The sequence below is a fragment of the Pleurodeles waltl genome, chromosome 2_2, assembly GCF_031143425.1.
Source record: "Pleurodeles waltl isolate 20211129_DDA chromosome 2_2, aPleWal1.hap1.20221129, whole genome shotgun sequence".
NCBI lineage: Eukaryota > Metazoa > Chordata > Amphibia > Caudata > Salamandridae > Pleurodeles > Pleurodeles waltl.
Genome location: NC_090439.1, coordinates 67,022,892 through 67,048,688, shown reverse-complemented (window position 1 = coordinate 67,048,688; position 25,797 = coordinate 67,022,892). Strand labels below are relative to the sequence as shown.

At 42.9% G+C, this 25,797-nt stretch overlaps 1 protein-coding gene across 2 annotated transcripts in view; it reads right to left on the bottom strand.

The window, feature by feature from the left end:
* AHRR (aryl hydrocarbon receptor repressor) overlaps positions 1-25,797 on the bottom strand; it is an 837,654-nt gene that overhangs the window by 106,442 nt on the left and 705,415 nt on the right. For both annotated transcript variants that reach the window (XM_069219459.1, XM_069219460.1), the window contains exon 7: positions 13,761-13,894. In XM_069219459.1, coding sequence (XP_069075560.1) covers positions 13,761-13,894 — 134 coding nt within the window. The remainder of the gene's footprint in view (positions 1-13,760; positions 13,895-25,797) is intronic.

Below are 25,797 nucleotides of genomic sequence, written 5' to 3'. Positions count from 1 at the left end.
TGGGGTTAGGTGCTAGAAGTTTCTTTTAATACACAGAATATTAGTGCATCTGACCAATTAGTACATTTAGGTGAGTCACACAAAACACCTGATTGACATGGTCTAGAAAGAGCTCTTGATAGGGTAATATAGCTTAAACATTTTCCTTTTTCCTTGGGTGCAAGCAAAAATGTCTCTAAAAGGAGGCTAATGGTGCCCCCAAAATGATCCTCTGTGGTTTTTAAAAATAATTTGATTTACATCGCCATGTTCATCTTAACCATCTTCTCCCAATGGTTCAGGCAAATGTTTGTAGACTTCTCTAACTCTTTCACCACCATTTTGCTACAGAATGAAAAGTTCCTATGTAATATTAACTTATGGACTTCTGAGTACATTCCATAGAATAAGAACAAAATAATAAATGTTTTGTGGTTTGCGCACTGTAAAGAAAAAATTGTTAAAGGAATCAATTCAAAACTGATTTATTATTGTATCACATGACGGATTGCTATTAATTTGACTTATTTCCATCGAATTATGCTTTCCCACTACAAAATTGACTGTTTATTTCATGCCAACTGTCAATGATCCTAAGGCACCAGCATTCACGGGGCAGATACGTCTTAAAGGAAAGATGCATTGCACTTCTCACGAGATAACATACATCTTGCGTGATGATTGGTCAGCGGATCATTTAAAGTCCGTTTTTTGCCTTGATCGCGGTTTGATTATATAGGTACCAGGATGCTGTTGCTGCCAATGTTGGCCAGATAAGATGTTAGTGAGAGGTAAGAACTAATTGAACAATCATGTGCTGTTGTTGTTTTTGCAGTGATGTTCTCTTTTGTGTAACATTTTGATACTTAAATAGCTAATGCAACCACATGACACAAGACAAATTAAGAATTACTCGCTCTCGTAGTTTAGTACTAGTGAGGGGGTTCATCTATAATCTGAATTGGTGATTGCACATATATATTAATGATATTAGAAGCCAATGTCATGTTTTTCGTTATTATTTACAGAGTAATGAGTAATTTCTCTTTAAAAAAGCTCTCTGTTCACATTAAATAGGATCTTGATTAGGCATATAGCATAACATTATAAAAGTTAGGGGATAGGAAGTGTTATAAATCAATTAGTGTTATATACCTTATATTATGTTGGATATCAAATTTGACCGAATTGGATGACGTATAATCAGACCTTTGGTGACTACTAGGAATCAAACATAAGGTACTTTTAGAAACCTTATTCTATGGGACTCTTTGGGTACTTTTGTTTTTGATCTTCTGTCTTGTAGTTACTATTCATAGTAAAGCATGCTCTATATGCTAAAGGATCACCATGGGCTCTTTTGTATGCATATTTACTTCTATTTCTGGGTGTTGGAGTGTATTTCTCTCTATGGAAATCAGTGTTATATATCTTTGACTTTGTGATTCTGCACACAATAATATCACAGGCCCATTTGACTAATAGGTGATCTGTACAATTGGCAGCGTACCTAATACTAATTGGGTATTGGATTTTTTTTTCTGAACCAATAGACATGCATTATATGAAAAAATGTTTCTTTTTTGTTTGATAATAATATTTTGTCAGCCTTGATAAAGTCTCAGAATGGGACGAAACACGTGTCGGCAAAATTCTTATATGGGCTGTAAATCTTTTTGAGTGGTGGAAGACTCATGAAGACTGGCAAAAAACCTTTTATGGGCCAAAAATCTTTTTGAGTGGTGGAAGACCAGGGCTCAACTGCCAAACGGACTCTTGGCTACAATATTGCATGGATGGAGGCTTACTTCAAATGTCTGAAGATTCACAAAGAATTAACTTTTGGGTTTAAATTATTAAGTGGATCCTTACATTAATGGACAGAAATTTATTTTGCAGTATCGTAGGAATTTGTATTTTGGTATTGCTTTTATGTGTTTTTATGGTATTATGGATAGGATATTTCAACACATCGCACATTACAGGTATAGATAATGTATTATTAAAATTATTGATGACAATTTCAAAACCCTATTTATTCTTTTTCTAATTGTCTATGTTCTCTCAATTGGTCACACATTGATCTAATTCCCCTTTCTAGATGGCCTTACTGACTATCATATGAGTAATTTATAGAGATTTTGAGTGTTCCACTATATTTTTTTGCTTTGGTCATTAACTGTTTTTTTTGTGAGTCCAGGTTACAAATGGTGGCAACAAATGTGTTATAATGTTTGAGCACCATGTATTGATATTTGAATACTTTAAGAGATGTGCAGCTAATCTAAATCAATGTTGCCTTTTTGTTTGCAGTATTAAGAGGCAGTCCTGGATAATGGAAGCAAGAATCCCCTTGTCTTACATCTGACCCACGCAGAGGAGCATTATCTACCCAGGAAGATGAGCTTGATCACTGTGTCAGAGCTATGTTTCCTCAGTGAACCTGATCCTTGCATGTGCCCAAGGTACAGCAAGGTCTTCATCATTAACTTTAAAAATCAAGGCATTAAATTAAAAAAGAATATGAAACACCATACAGAGCTCAACTCAATCACTTTGCCCTCCTCAATAAGACCCACGGTAGCAATTCCAATATCCTCTATCCCATTACCCATAGTGCAAACAAAATTGCCACTCTCTAAGTAGCTGATTTATCAAAATGTTATGGAAAGCAGGACAGTAAGACACCTTACTGTGCTGTGTTGTGTGACGGACAGAAAGCAGCAATGTGCTATTTTTAACATTAAATGGCGAATTCCTGTCCTATTCTTGCACTGGTGGACTATGTACTACCTACTGCCAACACAGGCACCTTGCACCACGGTCCAAAAGTGCCTGCGTTGCAGGCAGGGTTGTTTTGTGTGACACCTTCTTGCATAAAAACAATTCTCTGAGGCGTACTGCAGAATGCAGCACTCGTAGGAGTAGGAAAACAACTAGGAGAAATAAACATATTTCTCCTCTGTATGCCTCCCTTGGGAAGGTTTCGCATTTTAATGCATTTCCAGGTCTACCATGTAGGAGGCTGGCCTGGTTTGTAGTGGGTGCATTGGGTACTTACACCTTCCACCAGGTCCAGTTATCCCTTATTATTGAAATGTAGTAGTGTTCTAGCAGCTTAGGCTGATAGAGGTAGCTATAGCAGAGCAGCATAGGCTGACCTGGGAGACATACAACGGTCCTGCAATACCACATATAGTCACACAGTACTTATACACAAGTAAAGACAATACTCAGTGTTACCAAAAATAAAGGTAGTTTATTTGGGTAACACAGTACCAAAAATATCTTAGAGGCAATACTCCTTCTGGAGGTAAGTACTGTACACAATATATCCACTAGACACCAGAATAAGGCAAGTAATTAGACATAGGATAGTGCAAACAATAGGAAATGCTATAGAATGCAATGGGAGAAAATAGGTCTAGGGGCAACACAAACCATATACTAAGAAAGTGGAATGCGAATCATGAATTCCCCCCTAGACAAGTGTAGTGTGTGCAGAATCGCTGGGAGAGTAAGAATACAGCAAAGGTAAGTAAATTACCCCACCCTAGAGCCCAGAAAAGCAGGAGTAAAGTATGACAAGTTTCTTTAGGACACACTACAAGTCATGATTAGAGTTATTGCAAGAACCAACCAAGTCTGCAAACAACAAATGGTGGATTCCTGGACATGAAGACCTGCAAAGGAAGGAGACCAAGCCCAGAAGTCGAAAGAAGTTCCAGAAAGGACAGGAGCCCCTGCCAATCTAGAAGAGGGTGCAAAAGAAAAGTGCCCCGGTTGGACGAAGACTGCAGAAATGCACCCTAGGAAGATGTCAGCTGGTTCCTGCATGATGCACTGGATGTCCCACATTGTGAAGGGGGATGCAGGTGAGTTTTGGTGCTGGATTCCTCCAACAAGCCTTGGTTCCGGCAAAGTCGCGTTTTGCATCAAGTAGGCACTACCTGGACCCAGGAGTGACCTGGGAGCCTAAACTCTGTGTGAGGAGGAGGAGGAGGCCCTCAGCACTTCAGAGAGCCCTCAGAGCACCAGATAGCACCCACATAAGTCCCAGGACACAGGGACAAAGGAGGTGCAAAATGCGGTTGGTGCAGCACTACAAAGGAAGGTCCCACACCACTGGAGATCAACTCAGCGAGTTGAGTGTCGCAGAATAGAGTGCTGGGGACCTGGGCCAGGCTGTGCACAAAGGAATTTTGCAAATAGTGCACAGAGGCCGCAGGAGGTGAAAAAGACGCAGTGCATAGGGGTACACTGGCTCTGGGGGAAGGCAAGGCCTTACCTCCTCCAAATTGCGATAGCAGGACCTCAGAACAGTCTGTGTCGATGGGGTCCACTCTCTGTGTTCCAAGGAGCACACTTGTCGTCAGGAGAGGAGTCCAAGAGAACCTGTCATCGACTGAGAAGGTGCCTGCTTCAGCAGGGGAGTGACTCCGTTACCTCACTGGAGATTTATTCGGTCCTTCTGGTGCAGGGTGAAGACAGGGAATCTTCAGAGCATGCACACCGTGGAAACTGTTGCAGTTGCTGGCTGGAGCTGAAGTTGCAGAGGAAACGTAGCCCTTCTGGATACTTTGTTGCTGTTACAGCGGTTCCTGGAGCAGTTTGTGTGGTCGATCCGAGGTCAAGGTCAGATGATGAAGTAGTAGTTGCAGAGGATTCCTGTTGGAAACTTGCAAGCAGAATCTGAATAGAAACCCACAGGAGAGACCCTAAATAGCACTGAAAGGGGGATTGGCTACCTTATCAGGTAAGGACCAATCAGGAGGGGTCTCTGACATCACCTGCTGGCACTGGCCATTCAGAGGCCTCAGAGTGTCCCCACACCTAGGAAAACAACATGGCTGAAGTCTGGGACACACTGGAGGAGCTCTGGGCACCACCTCTGGGGTGGTGATGTACAGGGGAGTGGTCACTCCCCTTTCCATTGTCCAGTTTCGTGCCAGAGCAGGGACTGGGAGTCCCTGAACCTGTGTAGACTGGCTTATGCAAGGAGGGCACCATCTGTGCCCTTCAAAGCATTTCCATAGGCTGGGAGAGGCTAACCCTCCCCAGCCTGTTACACCTATTTCCAAAGGGAGAGGGTGTAACACCCTCCTCCCAAAGGAAATGCTTTGTTCTGCCTTCCTGTGACTGAGCTGCTCAGACCCCAGGAGGGCAGAACCCTGTCTGTGAGATAGCAGCTGCTGTAGCTGGATTGCAAGCCTTAGAGAGCTAGTTTGGCAGTACTGGGGGTCCATGGCGGAAGTCCCAGGATGCATGGAATTGGCTCCCCAATACCAGATTTGGAATGGGGGGACAATTCAATGATTCTAGACACCTTACATGGCCATATTCAACGTTACATTGTGAAGCTACATATAGGTATTGACCTGTATGTAGTGCACGCGTGTAATGGCATCCTCGCACTCACAAAGTTCCGGGAATTGGCCTTGAGATATGTGGGGGCACCTTTACTAGTGCAAGGGTGCCCTCACACTTAGTAACTTTGCACCTAGCCTTAAATGAAGGTTAGACATATAGGTGACTTATAAGTTACCTAAGTGCATTGAAAATGGGTGTGAAATAATGTGTGCGTTATTTCACGCAGGCTGCAGTGGCAGTCCTGTGAAAGGGTTTGTCTGAGCTCCTTGTGGGTGGCAAAATAAATGCTGCAGCCCATAAGATCTCCTGGAACCCTAATGCCCTGGGTACCTAGGTACCATATAATAGGGACTTATAAGGGGGGTCCAGTGTGCCAATGAAATTGGTAAATGAAGTCACTAGCCTATAGTGACAAATTTAAAAGCAGAGAGAGCATAGGCACTGAGGTTCTGATTAGCAGAGCCTCAGTGACACAGTTAAGCACTATACAGACGCACACATTAGGCCATAAACTATGAGCACTGGGGTCCTGACCAGCAGGATCCCAGTCAGACAGGCAAAAACATACTGACATACAGGTAAAAATGGAGGTAACATGCCAAGAAAGATGGTACTTTCCTACACACCACTCCTGGTAAATCGGAAAATGCACCAAAATCTATGGATAGAAGCATGGGAACACCCACACCCCACCCAAGGAACGCCTCCCTGAGGCAGAGTAACACAAGGCAGTGCTGGCTTGCATTACTCTCAATTTATCAAGCCATGCAGGGCCATGCAAGTTGGCTTTGCTTGCTTGGTAAATCTCAGTCTAGGTTTTGCATCACTCCGCGTCACCTTGCATGGTGCAAGGGTGATGCAAAACCTTTGACACATCTAGCCCAGTGTCCATAGAATGAGGTGACATGTAAAAAGGGACATTTCTAATCTTAAACTTTGGAACTGAATGCTGGTAAAACCTCATGCCAAATAGACAAGGATATTTTAGACCACTTCAAATACAATATCCATTGCCTAATCATGAATGTTGGACCCCCAGATTATATTGTCAATTTCAGATTCTCGCTATGCTACCAGCCACTTCTTACCGGCCCCTACCATTCTTTTCAAACTACTATCTTGAAAATGGCCAGCGCCTACTTGAACACACAAACCATGCTACAGGGTCCACCTACATCTTCCGGAGTGGGGCACTGCACAAAAGCCATATAGTATATTCACATTACCACCTCAACAACACATCTACTTCCCTCAAACATCATAGTACGAGAACCCTTCTAAACAACATAACATACCCACACTTGCACAACAGAGCAACCCATGTAATTGGCTAACAGTGCTTCTTAACAAAAGAGTATACTGAGCAACGGTCAACTACACACAACAGCTGAATAAAATAAATAAGAGCTAAGCCCTTCGGCAAACACATTCATGCGCACAGGACAGCAGGCAGTGCAATAAACACTTTATGCACATATGGTGACTGTTCTGCTGAAAACGAGTAACACTTTATTTTTTATTGCAGTGTTTATCGTTATAGAAGTATGTTCACTATTAAAACAAGGTCTGTGGGCCTCATTATGGCCCTGGAGGTCCGAAGACTGCCAGTCCCATGGTGGCGGTCTGACCACGGATGGGCTGGCAGGGAAGACCACCACATTACGAGAGTGGCAGTTTGGCCTCTGCCAAAACGCCACATCACCGCTGGTACCGCTAGGGCGGTAGGACAGTTGTGCCGGAGGACAGCACCTCTGGGCTGGCTGTCAACTGCAGACTGCCGCAGTATAATGAGTTGGCTTTCTGCCAGGGTTTCCGCGGTGGTAGCCACGAAAACCTGCGGAAAGCCTGCAGACGACAGGAAATTCCTTTCCTGTCGCCAGCAGATAACTCCCCCAACCCCCATGCACATACAATACCCCCCTTCTGTGACAGCACCCCTCTCTGTGACAGCACCCCCCTCCTCACCCCCCTTCCATGACAGCACCCCGTCCCCTCACCACCCTTCTGTGACAGCACCATCCTCACCGCATACATGCACACACACCCACACTCACCTCGCATGCACGCATTCACCAACACTTCCATACATGCATTCACCAACATGCATACACTCATTCACCAACACTTCCATACACGCATTCACAAACATTCCACCTTGCACTCACTTCAACAATCACACATGCATACACACATGCATACACACATACATACACATTTACATACACACATGCATACACTCACTCACACATGTGGAAACAACACCTCTCCCACCCTCCCACACCCCTCCCCTGTCAGACGATTGACTTACTTTGTCGGGCCAAGAAATAGGAACAGGTACTTCCACCGCCGGCAGCGCCCCGCCATCAGGACACTGCCATGCTTTATTACTGCTTGTAATACAGCAGGTGGAGTCCTTTTGGCGTGGCGGTGACGGCAGTGGAACTGCCTCTGTGCAGCCGACCACCAGCACGACTACTGAAAGATTTCTGCCCAGGGATGAACGTCATGTTTGTGAAGGAGTAATCCCATCCTTTAATGTTGTAATCACACCCAAAAGCAGCATTTTTTGCAAATGTGCTCTTTTTAAATTTAATTTACAAAGTAAAGGAGATAGAAGCACTTGTTAGGCTTTGAGCTTCTATAACTACCAAAGTATCAGTTAGCGCCACCAAACTCTGCGTCTGTCTGCCATATCTTCTCGGTGGCAGCAGCAGCTGCAAGGGATTTCTTTATCTAAAGTAAATGTGATGCTCCAGGCAGCTGCTGGGCACACTTCTCACAAACTGCATCCTCTTGTGGGCATTGGTCATGGAAGAGTGCCTGGGCTCCCACTGCAGTGGACGAGTCCACAACTTGAAAGCAGAAGTCACCAAAATAATTCCAGATCTGGAGAAGGGTGCAAAACAGCAGCAAAAACACAGCAGCATTAGTGCCCACTACAATAAGCTGACCACAGGTGGTGCATAGTCCTTAAGCAGTCCTTAGTTCTGCCCTCCCCAACTTTCTGGTGTCCTATGGGAAAATAACTAATGGACCACAGGCGTCTGCAATAAGCTCTCCTTGGTAGTGTGCAAGAACCTACAGACAATACTCATCTCCTCTAAAGACTCGGTTCATGAATGAATAACCATTTCGGTATCCTGAAATTTCAACAACTGATTCAGCGTTGTAAGGGAAAAGGCTTTTTGCGAGCTCCCCCCAATTTTGCTTCCATTTGGACTACTAGCTGCTGGCATTTCGACTCTGAGAGCCAGATTTAATTAAAAATGACAGTGCACGGTGGTGTGCCAAATTTGCCAGCGTTGTGCACCGTCACTTTCAAAATGCAGGGATGCGCAGCCCTATGTTTTCCCCTGCAATGTTATAAATTTGCTGCCGTGCGCCAACGCAGCCACCCTTTCACCATAGCGCAAGGATGGCTGCATTGAGGGGGAGATTGTTTTTGTGCAGCAAGGGACACCCTCCTTCACAAAAACAATCTTAAATTACGGTTTGCTCTTTCTATGAGTGTTGCAAAATGCAGCACACATAGAACAAGCAAAAAATGAGGCAAAATGAAAGCATTTTTTCTCGGTGTGCCACTCTAACGCAACCCCTGGCACTGCTTCCGGTTTACGAAAACTCATAAATCTGGGGCAGCATCAAAATGTAATAGGTGTTGCTGTGGCACACCCACAGGAACACCCATTGCACGCCCTTTCCACAGGCCATATTTACAAAAAGACGGTAAGTCACAAAAAGTGGCTTACCGTCACCTTGTAAATACGGCGTTAGGGGCTCTTAACTATGCCCCTGAGAGTGCACTAAGGCCTGCTGTCCAGACCTCAGTGATAGTGTTGAGTCCTGTTACAAAACTTATGTCAAACTGGATGCTTCCAAATAGGCAAGTACTGACTTACTTATATGTCCCTAATATGTGGTACCCAAGTAATGTTAGGCTAAGTGTCCACAAAAGGCTACCGTACTGGTTGTGCCACTGTGTGTGACAAAGTGAATATAGTGCTCCCTGTCTGCCACTACAGGTAAGAAAGGCAGTGTCACACTGCAAGTTTGACTCTGCCATTACCGTTCATGACAAAGTCCCCTAGCCCCTTAATAATATATATTAGTCTCTTTTAAGGGAGACCTATACAGCCCTATGACAAGGAGCTGTATGTTATTAAGCAAGAGATATGGGGGCACATGTACGTACCATTTTTCCTGTCGCAAACGGCCCGATTCGCAGAATCGGACCGTTTGCAACAGGAAAAAAACATTTTGCTATGTACAGAGCATATTTTGAGATTCAATAATCTATTTACTGAATCGCACAATAGGTTTGCGAGTCGCAATTAGGAAGGGGCGTGCCTTCCTAATTGCTAGTCGCAGTGCGATGTAGCATTGTTTTGTGACCGTGAATGCAGTCACAAACCAATCGCAGTTAGCATCAGTTTCAAACTGGTGCCAACCCATTCGTAAACGGTAAGGGGTCCCCAGGGGACCCCTTGCCCTTTGTGAATGGCAGCGAAAATATTTTTTCAGAGCAGGCAGTGGTCCCACGGACCACTGCCTGCTCTGAAAAAATGAAAAGAAAACTTTTCATTTTTGTTTTTAAAATGCATCTCGTTTTCCTATAAGGAAAACGGGCTGCATTTACAAAAAACAATAAACTGCTTTATTTAAAAGCAGTCACAGACATGGTGGTCTGCTGTCTCCAGCAGGCCACCATTCCTGTGAGGGCAGCCATTCCCAATCGGGTCGCAAATTGTGACCTACCTCATGAATATTCATGAGGTAGGTCATTTGCGACCCCATTGGGAATCGCAAACAGTGTAATGTACACTGTTGTACATTCGGCTTTGCGGCTCGCAGGGTTACCGCCTGAATCCGTTCTGAATAGGACTACCTACTGTAGGAGGCTGGCTTGTTTATACTGGGTACCTAAGGTACTTACACCTTATACCAGGTCCAGTTAACCCTTATTAGTGAAATGTAGTCAGTGTCTAGAAGCCAGGCTCTCTAGGGATAGTGTGGATGAGCAGCCAAGGCTTATCTAGGAGACATGCAAAGCTCATGCAATACCACTGTAGTCACACAGTACTCACACACATGAAATAAAATACTCAGTGTTACAAAAATAAAGGTACTTTATTTTGGTGACACAAATGCCAAAAATACCATAGAGACTATACTCCCTTAGGAGGTAAGTAATACACAAATTATATACACTAGTATGCAGAAATAGCTGTAAAAACAGTTAGAAAACAGTGCAAATAGTGAAAATCACAATAGTTACAAATGGGCCTAGGGGGGCATACAAACCATATACTAAGAAAGTGGAATGCGAATGACGGTTTCCCACCTTGGTAAGTGTGGTGTGTAGAGTGAAGTGTGGGGCGCTAGGAGTATTAGAAAACACCAAAGTTAAGTAATAGAACCCACCACAGAGCCCAGGAAAACAGGAATAAATCACAGTAACTTTCCTAGAGCACACAAGAACATGAGAAAGAAGGTTATGCAAGAACCAGAAGAGACTGCAAGACAACAATGATGAATTCTTGCACCTGAAGACCTGTGGAAGAATGGGACCAAGTCAAACAGGTAACCCTGCTAACACGGATGAAGGTGCAAAAGAAGAACCACTGGTGAAGAACAACAGTCAGTACTGCACCCAAGAAGATGGATGTGGGTTCATGGTCAGTGCAGATGATGTCCCACACTGGAGGGATGGTTGCAGTCTGGTTTGCGTTGCTGGATTCCACCAACAAGCCTTGACACACGCAAAGAGTTAAGCAGAAAATGGCGCTGCCCGGGACCAGGAGGGACCTGGTGGACTCTACCCAGGAGGGGAGTCAAAGGGGGCTGTCAGCAACTCAGAGAGCCCTCAGAAGCTCTGGCAGCACGCACAGTAGTCCCACAGCACAGGGACAAAGGATGTTCAAAAGGAGGCCCACGCAGCACTACAACAAGGGATCCCACGCCGCCAGAGAACCACTTAGGAAGCTGTGCTGGGGGCTGGAGCTGCAAGGTGCACGAAGAACTTCGTGGAAGGATGCCAACAAGTCTTGGCAACTTCAAAACACACATTGCATGGGAAGGCAAGCTCTTACCTCCCCCAAAGTTGGACAGTAGGATGTCAGGACCGTCTGGACCACTTCAGTCCACCACCTGTGTTGCTGGATCCACGCAGTTCGTCAGGAGAGGGGACCCACGCTACCGGTCATCGCTGCAAAGGGGTGTCTGCTGAAGCAGGGGAGTGACTCCTTCACTCCAAGGGAGATTCCTTTGTTCTTCTGGTGCAGGCTAAAGACAGGCTGTCCTCTGAGGATGCACGACCTGGAAACTGTTGCAGTTGCTGGCAGGAGCTAAAGATACAATGTTGCAGAAGTAGTCTTTGCTTCTTTGTTGCAGTTTGTATAGTTCCGGAGGGTCCAAATGCAGTTTCTTCTATAAGAAGGTGAAGTAAAGGATGCAAAGGATTCCTGCTGGAGTACTGCAATCTGAACATGAAGAACACCCAAGAGAGAGACCCTAAATAGCCCTTAAAGGGGGATTGGTCAGCTACACAGGTACACACCTATCAGGGGAGGGCTCTGACGTCACCTGCTGGCACTGGCCACTCAGATGCTCCCAGAGTTCCCTGCCAAATTGAAAACCAAGATGGCAAAACCCAGGAACTCGCTGGAGGAGCTCTGAGCAACACCGCTGGGGTAAAAAGCAGCACACATAGAAAGAGGGAAAAACGGGGAGAATTAAAGATATTTCTCCCTGTTGTGTAACTCTTATGCCACCCCTGAGGTGGCAAAGGAATCTGACGCCTTCCCAGACTTAAGTCTGGGATTACATCAGATTCCTTCGGGTTCCATGGGTGCTGCGTGGGAACACCCCAACCATCACCCATGGAATGCGCCTTTCATGCAAAGTTATGCGTGAAAGGAGTCCATATTTACAAGGCCATGATTAGCCATGCAAGGTGGCTTTGTCTGGCTTTGTAAATATGGGCTGGCACACTGCGTCACTGGAGCGTCATACAAATGGCACTTCGGTGGAGCAGTGTGCTGCTAGCGCCTTGTAAATGAGGCCCTAAGTTCCTTTGCTAAGCCTTGCCGCTTGAAGTCACAGCTTCCCAGGGTTGAGCTAAAGGTGATACAAATGAGTCTGAATGGACACAAGAGTGAGTGTATTCCACGATAAGGACCCACAGCTACAGTATATCATGTAATAAAACCAAATTCTCACAACCACACATAGCTTCCCCCACATAATTTCATTCCTTACTTATGTAAGCTTGCTAGCTTTCAACATCTACTAGAGAGCCACACATATGCACTGCATGCCAACTCCTTCTACCATCCTTGCCTCAGTTTTTATACTTGTAAACATGTCCATGAATATCAGCTCACAATCTCCATCCTGTTCAAAGTTCACATGCAGACAAATTCTCTACAAGCCTTTTGTAATATTCTATTGAGACATACATAGGTGTAAAACAACATAACCTTTTCTTTAGCACAATCTCCACTCTTCTTGCCTAGGCAAGTTGGGGTTAGGGGATTGAAATCAATCTTTGCCCACAGAGCACACTGTTACCCTCAGGGAAGTGTCCTAGCACTTGGGAGAAAAGGCAAAGCAGATAAGTACACTAGACAGCTGGTAAAATATTTTAGATGACTGTGGAAACGAAGATAATTAGATAAATTGTACTTGTGAGGGGTAATGAATTCCAGTGTTGGGAAGCGAGGTAGACAAAAGAGTGACCACTCTTCCGAGGACCTAGCTTGTCGGGTCACCCACTAGACTACAGAGAGACGGGTCCTCCGAAGATCAGAGCTTCTGTCTGGTCACTGTTAAGCTTCAGTGAGTCGCGCATCAGCCAAGCTTCATCCAAGCTGCTGCAGCTGACCCACAAGTACATTTCTTGGGTTCGAGAAAAAACCCTCAGGACGCTGTGACTGTAAATCAGCCTCTGTTATGTTAATAAGTGGAGAATATAAATGTATACAGCATCTTTCCTGGAACACATCAAGCACATGTGTCAAGAATACATGATGTATGTCCCCGCTGATAAAATCAACCTCTGCTGTTCCAATAACAGAATGTTATTTTGCGCACCTGCCGCTTCCCAGGACTGGGCAATGGCATTAGCTTCCAGATCAGTCACTGCGCCATTCACAGCCAACATTGTATTGCTTTTTTAAGCAAATGTCTCGTCAGTACATTTAAAAAAAATATATACATGTGATTCCTTATCGGTGGTGCCCTAATGTCAGAAATGTTACAACTCAAAACTGGGAGATATGTTTTTGGTGAGTGTACGTCTGGGCAAGAAATTAGGCCAGTAACATTAATTAGACAGTTGACATTTCCACCCAGAATTCCTTCTTTTGTCGCAGCCAGAGGAAGGATTGATCAGCGCCTCTCGTATTACTTACCAGGAAGCCGGAAGTGCTGTCTAACAGACACCGCACTCGACAGACGAAACATCGGTTCAAGAAGGTGGAATACTCGGCCAGGGTTCTGTCACGCTCCTGTGCGTTAAAAAGCTTGTTAAGCATGTATTCTTCACCTGTTCACAAAACAGAACACACATTATTCTGTGATGTCAATATGAGATGTGGCTGAAGTAGTTCTAATACATAATCGAATGACATGTAAATGACACTGATTGCAGCAGCCAATCAGAACAGTGCATGTTCTGCCCACTCATGCTATCTTGCCCTTGTGCTCATTCTTGAACTGAAAGTAGCAGGCAGAGGAAAGTTTGAAGAAAAGAAGCAAACACGGTAAATTATAAAGAGGAATAAACCGCACACACAGTGAAAAAGACAGTATCTCTGTAATGTCTGCATATCGTAAATCCCTACAGTACAGACAAGCAGGTAAGCCTCAATGTACAAGGCAAGACTGCCACAAGCCAGGGGCCCAGTTTTGAACATAGGCTGGAATTCACTTGGAAATCAAATCTAGAGAAATAAAGTAGACCGAAATTGCAACAGTTGCCTATGGACCAGTGTCCCACTCCAGCTCATTTCCATGCAGTCTCCTATGCTACAGACAGAATGACACTACCGTTAAGGAATACGCCTATTACGTTCTTAGAAAAGTAATTACATCTTCATTTTTATTTCACACACTCCTGTGTTGAAAGTAAAAGTGATTGTAACAAGTAAAAAAGTTCTGTCCTTTGTTTCTAAAATACGGTCTACTCGACTGCGCACCCGGACAGACTGCGCCACCCCTGCACCCCACTTTTGCCCCTCTCCCGACCGAATTCGACCAAAACATCTTATTTCAGTGGAGCTTCAGGGCATGCCCTCCCCCAGACGGAGACACGGCTGACTTTCACTAGTGCTTCAGTAGTTTCAGTTTATTATAAAACATACAGTGTAATCATAACTAGCGAGGCAACCATTTAACGGGAGATGGGTGGACAGAGGGTCATAGCAAGTGAATGTGCTAAAAGCAATGTTCTGTCTTATTTTTCTTAAAGTACACCCCGCATGTGAAATTGGAAATATACTGTAAGTAAAGGAGTTACAATGTGTAAGAGAATTTAGAGGTTGTAAAATAAATGTTGACTCCTACTTCATAGCCAGGACATGACTACCACGAGACATTACTGATGGCACCTTACAAAGTGGCTCAAGAGAGCTTTGTTGCTTTCGTTTTTAAGTACTCGGTCAAAGCCCTACTTTTCACTGTGATGTTTGTGAGAGTCCGTGACTGATGAGGAATTTCAGTCACATTTTGGTGGCTGCCTCACCTGACCCTACTTTGAGCTTATACAAATGTATACTCACTAAATAGGGCGGCTGGGGCTCCCGCCAATTTTTGACAAATTACCCATATCTGTCAAGTTCTGAACAAATACCCTAGTGCTCTTCTGAAGCCTCAAGCCCCCTTTATGCCCCATTTGACATCCTTTCATACTCCTTGGCCTGTTAAATTGTGAATCACTTTTTGCTTACGCCCACCTCACAGTACATTTTGGGGGCAGCGGGTTGGTCCAATTTACTCACTGGCTCCTTTCACCGAGTGACTGCAAACAGCCTGCACACATTGTTCACATCTGCCAAATTGTAGTTCCTTTCTCTTATTGAGAAATGTGGTTCAAACTGTACTTTGTTCCTCTTATTTCCCATACCAACTTTAGATACCAGTTATATGTTTTACTTGAAGTTCAGGTGCCCCTTTACAAAGTGATTTATTTTCTTTGTAGTTTTAAAAATGCTGTTATGAAGTGTCTAAGTGACGTTGAAATAATGTAGCTTCCTCTAGTTTGATTGCCTGGTTAGGTCATAATTTATTCTTGTCTCCTTCACAAATATTAATAATAACATACAGTAAAATAAAAGTCTGGTTATTTCAATACATCACTAATAAAACAGCCACATAATGATTTTTTTTTATTTTAACATTTTCAATGCAAGCCTGGAGAAGGCTATGTTGCGTATTGCGTTTGGGAATGTGGCACATTTATGTAATGCTATTTATCTTGACCTGTATGTTTGGTTGTCCCCTTAACAAAACATAATAAGCATTATTTACATTAAATATTTTAACTATTTCGAGGGGACAGAGCTCACTAATAGATAATGAAGCACTCCACAACTCTGTATTAAATCAGGAATGAACCAAGGTAGAGCATTTCTAAATGAAAAAAATATTCAAAGGCAGGCGAGCATAACAAGAGACTCGATTTAAGACATATGGAAAAAAGACAATGAGTTTCTTGAACAATTGCTGAACTCTGGAAAGAATTTTGAACACAAGTACATTTTCAGAGCACCGTGATTGAGTTAGGACCTTGAAACAATTTAAAGAGGGATTCGTGTCACAACCTACCTGAAGGCACTGATGCATTGCCAAATATGCATAAGTATGATTTGTAAAAATCTTTTATTTCAGGCAAAATCACATTTCTGTACACCCAGATTTGCAGATTTTAAGTGCAATCCCAGAAACCGTGGAACAAAGCTTTTTTTAAACTATTCCTAGTTGTTGTGTTGCCTTCACACTATCAACTGATTGCTTACATTTGTAATATTTCGAAATGCCTTTTCAATACACTTATATATTTTTTTTTACATATGATGTCTTCCTTTTATTCACAGCCCCTGTAAAAAGCAATTTTATACACATCCTACTCTTTAAGAACTTTTACATTTTAATAATAGCGGGGAAGGTACTGCAGAAGTTTGTGAATACTAGCAAATTTACAACTTGGCAGATGTGCACAACATTTGCACTGCTTTTCCCTCATCGCCCACTGAAACTTCCCTCAGAAAGCCATACAGTCCTCCTTTAGGACTTACTTCAGAATAAGGCCAAATCCACATGCTCTATAGAAGGTGTGCCCCCCTGGACACTGAAATTTTCTATAGGTGAACGCCAACGCTATATGGAGAAAACGATTTGCAAGTGGAACCTAGCAAATGTTGCAAAATCTGAGAAACTGAGTACAGTTAAGCAGTTATATGAAAGAGACACCTGAAATTTCACATGATTGATGATACTTGAACTATCATCAATCTGGAATAATTCTGACCTAAGATACAATGGCCCTTTCTGGCCCTTATGATCCAAAGGGCATTTATCCCATTGGTCAACTTGGGCAAGGTAACTCTTTGTTGTTTTTGGTGTGTTACATAAATCCTACTTGCTGCCTAGAAATAAGTTGTGGAATTACCTTAGGCTAAGATCAGTAGTAGACCCATTGATTGGTCTAGTTAAGAGAAACACTGCTGAAGAAACCAACCTGATTTCTTTTCTGTGCTCTTTAATATCTTCCAGTTTATCGGCTCCTAAGTTTTACAAATATATTTCTAATGTTAACCCGGACAGGTTCTGTAAATCTAAAAGTGATTGAGAAAATGAGCTTGTATTGGGAATAATAGATGACATTTGATTTCATTACCTGAAGTGTACTCCATAGGTTAGCCTGAATTGTGATGTTATATTTATGCACACTATGAGCCACATCTAAAGATGTCAAACCTTGAATTGAGAAATCACTCAACTTTTTAGAGATGCAAAGATCTTTGGGAGAAGTCTGCCTCAGATGTTTGAAGACTGTAAAGTGGCAGCCAATCTTTGGAAGGCTGCACTAACAGAAGCCACCATGGACTTATGAACAGGCATTACCATTAGAACCCTTGATAATTATATTTAACAACTTTACCTCACTAAAACCTTTCAACGAATTTCAAAAACAGTAGGTTATCAAAACCTGAGCGATTTCAAAATCTGTATTGCTCGAAAAACAAAAATCCTCTAAAAGTGTTCAATTGACAGCTGGTTGATTTCTTTTTAAACTATTGTTAGATCTGGCATCCTTGGCGTGGTCTCCCCTAACTTTGTGCCTATACTTCACAGGTTGTTTCTGTGTGCTGGACTCTGTTTTTACTTTTTTTGTTACTGTGGGCACTTCACCACTGCTGACCAGTGCTAAAGTGCAAGTGCTACCTATGTGAAATTGTATGTATTGGTTTTTCCATGATTGGCATATTTGATTTACTAGTAGGTCGTGAGTAAAGTGCACTAGAGGTGCCCCAGGCCAGTAAATCAAATGCTACTAGTGGCCTGCAGCATTGGCTGTGCCAACCACCTTAGTACCCCCGTAAACAAGGCTCTGACCTGCCACTGTAGTGTCTGTGTGCAGTTTTACCTGCCAATTAGACTTGGCAAGAGTACCCTCTTCCCAGGCCCAAACCTTCCCTTTTTATACATGTAAGGCACCCCTAAGGTAGGCCCTAGGTAGCCCCATGGGCAGGGTGCAGTGTCTGTTTAAGGCGGGATATGTACTGATGTGTTTTACAGGTCCTAACAGTGAAATACTGCCAAATTTGTTTTTCACTGTTGCAAGACCTATCTCTCTCATTGGTTAACATCGGGGCTGCTTTTAAATATTCTTAAAGTGCAGATTCCCTTTGGGAGTATATGGAAATCTAGAGTTTGGGGTCTCTGAACTCACAATTTAAAAATACATCTTTTAATGAAGTTGGTTTTTAGATTGTTAGTTTGAAAATGCCACTTTAAGAAAGTATATGTCTCACCTAAAAATGCTCCAAGAGGAATTATTTAGATATAGTATGCGTACATATGATCCAGTCTTCACTTAATGAGGGGTTATATACAGTGTTGTTGTTTATAGGATGGATATTCGTTGGGATTGTTGTATATATTTTTTAACTTCATGGATCCTATTGAGTAATATATTGAATTTTAACAGTACAGAGTTGTCTTATTCATTAATTGAAGACTGGATCATATGTACGCATAGTATATTTAAATAAGTTCTCTAGTAGCATTTTTAAGTGAGACGTCTGTACCTAGTTCCTAGGGGAATTCTGGGTTGCCCCTAAGTGTGTTCACTTTTATAAAGTAGGCATTTTCTTTAATAAACCCTTCTCTGACTCTGCCTGTTTGTGAATTCCGTGTCTGGGTCAGTTTCACAGTTGGGCTGTTTGTGCAACTCCTCTAAACAGTGGCACAAAGTGTGCTGAGGTGTAGCCTGCATATCCTAATGAGCCAACTGTGCTAGAGAGGAGGGAGGAGTGGTCACACCTGAAAGGGCTGTGCCCGCCCTCACACAATGCAGTCTCCAACCCCCGGTGTGTGTCTGGGGCCTGGCCTGAGCAAGGCATAATCCTGTGAACAACAGACACCTTCCTTTGAAGTTTGGTTACTTCAAAGGCAGAAAAGTCTATATGTATTGGAGCCAAAACCGCAGACTTTAGATCACTTCTGGAATCAAGAGTAACCTCTGCCAAGGAGAAGAGCTGACGAGCTGAGGAAAAGTGCTGCCCCTGCCTGTCACTATATCTTGTTGGGCTATCCTGCAGTTGCTGCTTCTGCCTGTGAAAGGGGACACAGACTGGACTTTGTTGTGCAGTCCTGCTTGAAGAAGAATCCCCAAGGGCTTGGAATAGAGCTTGCCTCCTTTTTTGAAGCCTCAGGGACAGCAAAGGCTTCACCATGCAGTTCTGAGTCTGCATACTGTGGATTCGAGCTTGCCAGAGGGTGCCATTCCAGTTCCAGGGCCTGTGGAAGTGAATTTCTGGAGAAAAACATGTCTAATGACTCCGGCCAACGCCATGCGACTTTGTTAAGGGTGTTGTTGCACGTAAACCACAACACAGCATGCCATGAAGCCGAGGACCTTCAGAAGCCCAACAACTCCGCAGCCCTTGCGTTGCCGCAGCCGCTGATCCCGCACAATCTTGCTCAGATAGGATTGATGTAACTCTGATGTCCTTGACATCCAATGCCATCGCAGAGCCTGCAGCTCTGTGATGTCATCGCGACCCCATGAGGTCGCCCGCAGCATCGTGACTTCACTGGGCTCCGTCTTTGCCAGAGTCAGGGGACCGAGACCTCACAACTGACGGCGCCTCACCTCCACTGCTCTGCGGTAAGGACATAACGTCTCTTTGCGATGTCTCTGCTCCTCTGCTCTGTAGTACCGAAACCGGCGCTGCATTGGATCCAATGATGCCTGCCTCCCCGACTCCGTGTACCGGCCTGTTTTCTACTTGTTTTACTAAGGTACTGCACCTGGGGATCCGTACAACTCCATAAACTGCGCCCGTGGTGTCGTACTGTAGGAAACGACTCCGTCACAACACCACTTAACATCAGATTGCAGCATTTGTGCTTCTAGGCACTATTTTTGTGTTTTTAAGTGCAAAGATCATATTTTTAATAGTATATTGTGGATTTTTATTATATTTGGTCTTGTTTATTTAGATAAAATATATACTATTTTTCTAAACCTGTGTTGCGTCATTTTGCAGTGGTTCACTGTATTACTGTGTGTGTTGGTACAAATACTTAACTCTAATAAGTGTAATTTATTATTTTTACAACATTCAGCAGCAGTCAGCTTGTGCATGTATATTCAAGTCCCATTTGCTCAGATAGCATCTGAAGACAACAATCAGAATACATACTAGTGTCGTACTAGATTTCTGATTCAGTGTGGTACCCTGAGCTACATATCGTAGCACCAACTTATTATCATGCATCATTTCCAAAAACTATGATCTGCACAGGCGAAACACATACAATCACAGTAACCTAAAAACATAAGATCTGAAAAAGACAACCTTGAGATCACTCAGAGCTCTTTTTTACTTCTGCCCTCATGTGTTACCACCATGGACATCATTTAGGGTTTGCATCTGCAACTCCTGGCTTTCCGACCCCTAGCACTGCCTTTACGGCCCCTGGCCTCAGAGATGGCAAATTCAGCGCTAGAAACACAGTGATAGCTCGTCCTTATGAACGTCAGTTGAGGCTCCACTTTCATTTTTTTCTTTTTCTGACAATTTCTTATGGCACTAATAGTGAATAATCGCATATTATTCACTATTAGTATACATAAACGGAGTATAATTTGCTGGAATATGCCCTCCCATGGCAGTAGAGGTAAGTAAAAATGTTTTTAAAAGGATGTTGTGTGTGTGCTTGCGGGTGACAGTGTGTTTATGTGACAGACAGTATGCGTAAGTGTGCATTTGTGTGAGTGTGTGTGTGTCAGTGAAAGTGGAGGTCAAAGGGCATGTGATGTCACTTCCTCAACCCCTGACATTTGGGTGAATTGACATCCTTGGTTAACACATGTGTCCAGTGCTACTGATATTTATCTAACCAAGCACATAACATCTGCTCTTATTTAATCGCCCACTCCAGTGGGCTGGTACTATCTGGGGGAGGGATAGGGGGGTTAGAGGTGGAAGGTCAAGCCTCTAAATCCTAACCTTTTCAATGCTCAGACGGATTGTAATCCTGCCCATCTCCTCTCCTGGGCATTGACATCAGTATTATATCCCAAGCTCTTGACACTTCTATTTTCTGCATCTCTTTCTTCGCACCTGTGACATTTTGCTTGCCAGATCTGCTGGGAAAATCTGTTAATGTGCTTGGGAGTGACATATGAATAATGTACAGTAATAATGTATAAGATTGAATTGGACATTTCTAGATATACTGAGAGCACTGGATAATATTTTTCCCCAGACCTCATCACTGACTGGTGTTCTTAGGTCAGAAGCCTACTTATCTTGCAACATCTAAAAGTAGTCCTTAGCTTGTGCAAAAAGAAATCTATACAGCAACATCACTGTTTTGCGTTTGCTATGATTCCTTTGTAGGAAATCAGGTTATTGGTTTAGGGGGTAGAAGCCTCACTCAGTCAACAACCACAGTCCCTGTCAGGGTGAAACACAAACGTCACTAAATTACCTTGTGCTTAGCCCTCTGGTAGCTTGGCACAAAGGAGTGGATTAATTAGAGGCAAAGTGTAAAGTATATACGCAGCTCACAAACAGTAATAAAGTGCAAACACAAGAAAAATACCAAAGCAATTCAGAAAAACACAATACATTTGAATAAATTAAATGATACAAGACAGCTGAAAACGAATCAGTAGAACTGGATACATGTAATTTCAAACTTTTAAGTAAGCTTAGCGCCTAAAAGCCAATTGTCATCTTTTCATGCTAGACTGGGGGAAAGTCACAAGTTCAGACCAACCGCGATGGAGTGCAGCTTTGATACATGGCCAAGGTTAGTCCCACTGACAAAGTTACTTTCTGAAAGTCTGGCGCGAATAGTACTGTTCGCGGAAGAGGAGGCTGTGAGAAGAGGGAGAGCATACTTGAAAGTCGTCACTGTAACAAAAAGGGCAGGCCTAGCATTGTGGGTGGTCGTTGCTGTAGCATGAAGATCCGGTTGGGCACCGTGGACAGTTTTAGCTGGAACTTCATGATGGCAGGCAGTGCAGGCTGTGGTTGCTGTAGCGTGAACTCATGCGCAATGATTCAGGTTGACTGGATCTTCAAGCAATATTTGTTCCTGCATATCGGGTGGTCTGACTTTTTTTTTCAAGGTCTCTTAAGACTTGTTCTTGTTTTTTGTAGCAGTGTTGGTTTTATTCAAGCATCGCTCTTACTTCAGTGTCCTCGTACAAGTACTTTAAAGGCCTGCAACTCTACCAACACCGAAGAGGCAGTCCCTAGTTCTCCATTAATTATTTTTCTATATTTTCCCCTATTGTTTGATGGACTACTTGGTCATTTAATGCCTTCATCCTCCGATTCCAACTTGAGACTGCAGATCTAAATATGCCCCACTTCATTCTTAAGAGTATCAGGTTTTGTTCAGATTGTGTCTTAAATAAATACTCTATGTTCGTCACTACAGCATATATTTGGGAAGAACATAGCTCTCTCCAGCTCTGAGCTCAAGTAATTTACTACAGTTTTGGATCACATTTTGCCTTCAGTAACTTTAGAGTTGCAGTTTGTGAATAGCATTTGGCTTGCTCTTTTGTGGGTGGGTATCTGTCCTCCAAACCCATCCTTAGCCCTCTCTACACCCCTCCCTCCTCCTCCGTAAACGCCTTCAAATTAGTAGTAAGTATGATCCTTCTTCCTCCCACACTTACTACTAAGTAGTACATTTATATGTGTGAGGATCTTCACATAGCAAAGGTGGGAACGGTGAAAGTGGAGAGTTACACTTGTAGATTTGTGAATAGCATTTTGCACTTATTTGTAGTACTTGTGTAGAACTACTAAAAGTACTACAAAATTCAGTTTGCAACAAGGCCCCTATATGTTCAGGCTTCACATAGCACAGCTATCTCTCACTCTAACCATAGGTCAGGTGCCAGACACCTGAACTATATGCTCTATCATCAAGATCGAACGCCACAAAAAAATCATTTCTGCTTGATTTCCTCAGAAATTGCCACTGGACCAGCATTAAGTACATGAAGGCAGCCACCAAATATACTGAAAACATACAAATACAAGATATGAACAGAGTTAATGGTTATTTATGAAATGCATTGAATACCCCTGGGCATTTTGGCACTGAACTAACAACAAGGAGCACCCACGATATACTTCGTTTAAGGCAACAATTATCTGGGATTAAAAAAAGTGGACTGGTGTTATAAGCACATTGATCTGGTCATATCTTTTCAGATATAATGTTGTATGGGTAAATGGTATACACAAGAGTAAAGATTACATTATTTTCATGCGGTAAATATGTATATAAATTTTAGTGTAGGAATAGTATAGAGATATTATTTAAATGTACATATTCAAGCTCACTAGTAGAATAGTACGTTCCACTCACCTTAGAATGTTGGACTTTGGAATAACCCGGAGCTTACAGTAGAATGTTGAACTGAGGAGCCTTGGAGAGTGTGAGGAGTTAATCGAGAATAAACAGCTCAAGTTCATTTCTCTTGTGTGATTACTACATCTACACAATTTGGCGACGAGGATGGGATACTATTGAAATCCAGCGTGGAAGAACTGCGCAGGGGCAGTGTAACTCCTCACCCCTGTACCTGATATTGCGGGAACAATTGTTGAGAGAATTTAAGATTTTCACAAGGTATGCTGAAAATATATGCAGCGGAAATTACAGGACCTATTATAGACTGTCACAGTAGTTGAGCAACTAAAGCGGTTGAGGCGTGTTGTCATTGCGAGGTTGGCAGTAGCTGACGTGAAAGGAATTATTTTCGCCGTTAACAGTTCACAATACAAGTCTTGGCCGAGGCAGATCGTCAAGGGCATCGTGTTGAAGTTAGTGTGAGCAGCGCTCAAGCACTCGTGACTAAATTCAAATGTCAGCATTCAGCGCGAAGCCGAGTCTGACAGAAAGAGCTGAGCGAGGGAGTCAGCGCGAAGCCGAGTCTGACAGAAAGACACTAGCGAGGATCTTTCGTTCCGACTCGTTCCCAGCAGCTGTTCAGCACTTGTGGTTAAACGGCAGGTTATCGGTGATCAGGCGGAGTGATCCTGACAGGAGGAGTTGAGCGAGGAAGAAGCGCAGAAGCAGCGCGGGGGCAACGTCGGAGAGACAAATTGGATTCCTTGAGCCTGTGACCTAGCCGTGACCTGGGAAATAGCTGGTAGTGTTTTGTTGACAAATTCCGAGTTAGATTTGTACGTCGAGTGTCAACGGGAGAGAAGCTAAATCTTCTCTGTCACCACATATACTTAAACTACGAACTGGAGACGTTTCCAAGGTTACAGAAGTAACTCTTTCTTGTCCAGAGCAGCAATTAACGTAGTTAACCCTTGACTGTTCATTGGTATTCGTGAAGGGATTAAGTGAACTGTTTTGTTTCAAATTGTAAGACTCTGTATAAAAAATTGGGAAAATTGAAAAAAAAAAAAACTCTAGGAAATTTAATTAAGTAAGCATTATAAAAAAAAATATATATATATATACATAAGCATAACAAGGGCACAAGTAAGAAAAGAGTGATTGACAGTAACAAACCATGGCAGCAGCTAGTATGTCCCAAAATCCTCCTTTTTTAAATGATACAGGTGAACCCAGTTTATTATGGAAGGACTGGAGACGATTATTTGAATCTTACCTCATAGCAATTGGTGGAGAGCGGTTCTCCTCAATAAGGAAACAACATATTTTACTACACAATCTAGGAGTACAGGGATGGAAAGTATATGATAATTTAACAAACTTTGAGGAGGAGGAGGACGAGGTTGAGGATTTGGATGTGTATGAAGAGACTATTAAGAAACTGGAAGCACATTTTGGTGTAAAAATAAATATTGTGTTGGAAAGACATACGTTTTTCAGTAGGGTCCAGGGGAAGGACGAGAAAGTTTCAAGTTATATAGCTAGCCTTAGGAGTCTGGCTGCGACGTGCTATTTTGGTAATCTTGAAGACTCACTTATCAGAGATCAATTGGTAAGATGTACTAATAATAGCAAAGTACAGGAAAAACTGTTAGTCATAAGTCCTTCCTTAAAAGAGGCAATAGAAGTAGCTAAAAGCATAGAACAAACTGCAGAATGTATAAGAGCCTTCAAGAATTCTACCATAATGGAAGAAGTAAAAGAAGTTAAAATAGTAAAGGAGCAAGAAGACAAGGGGGGAAGGAGTAGTGAGGAATTCACGGTTCATGAAATTACTAACAAAAAGAGTATCAATGGGAACGTCAGAAACAGGTGCTATAGGTGTGGCAATGCTAAACATTTGGCTAACAGCTTAGAATGTCCAGCCAGGAATTGTATTTGCAGGAGATGTGGAAGCAAAGGGCATTATGCAAGAGCATGTAGGAGAGAGAGAGATGAAAATAGTAGTAGGAAAATTGTACATAGGGTGGAAAATACTCTAGATAATCACAACAAAATTGTTTTGCAAGTGAAAGGAAGCCATGATAGCACTAATTCAAAAACCACCTATCCGTCATGTGAAATAGACCTCAATGGTGAGCGCATAAGGGTTTTTGCTGATTCGTGCTCTCCATTTACGATTATAAACTTTGATATTTTTGAAAGTAAGTTCAAAAACAAAGGGTATGAGCTACAACCAGCAGATATATGTCCAGGTGGCTACAATAGTGATCCTATACCCCTAAAAGGTATGATGTCCATGCATATTACATTCAAAGGCAGATCAACTACAGG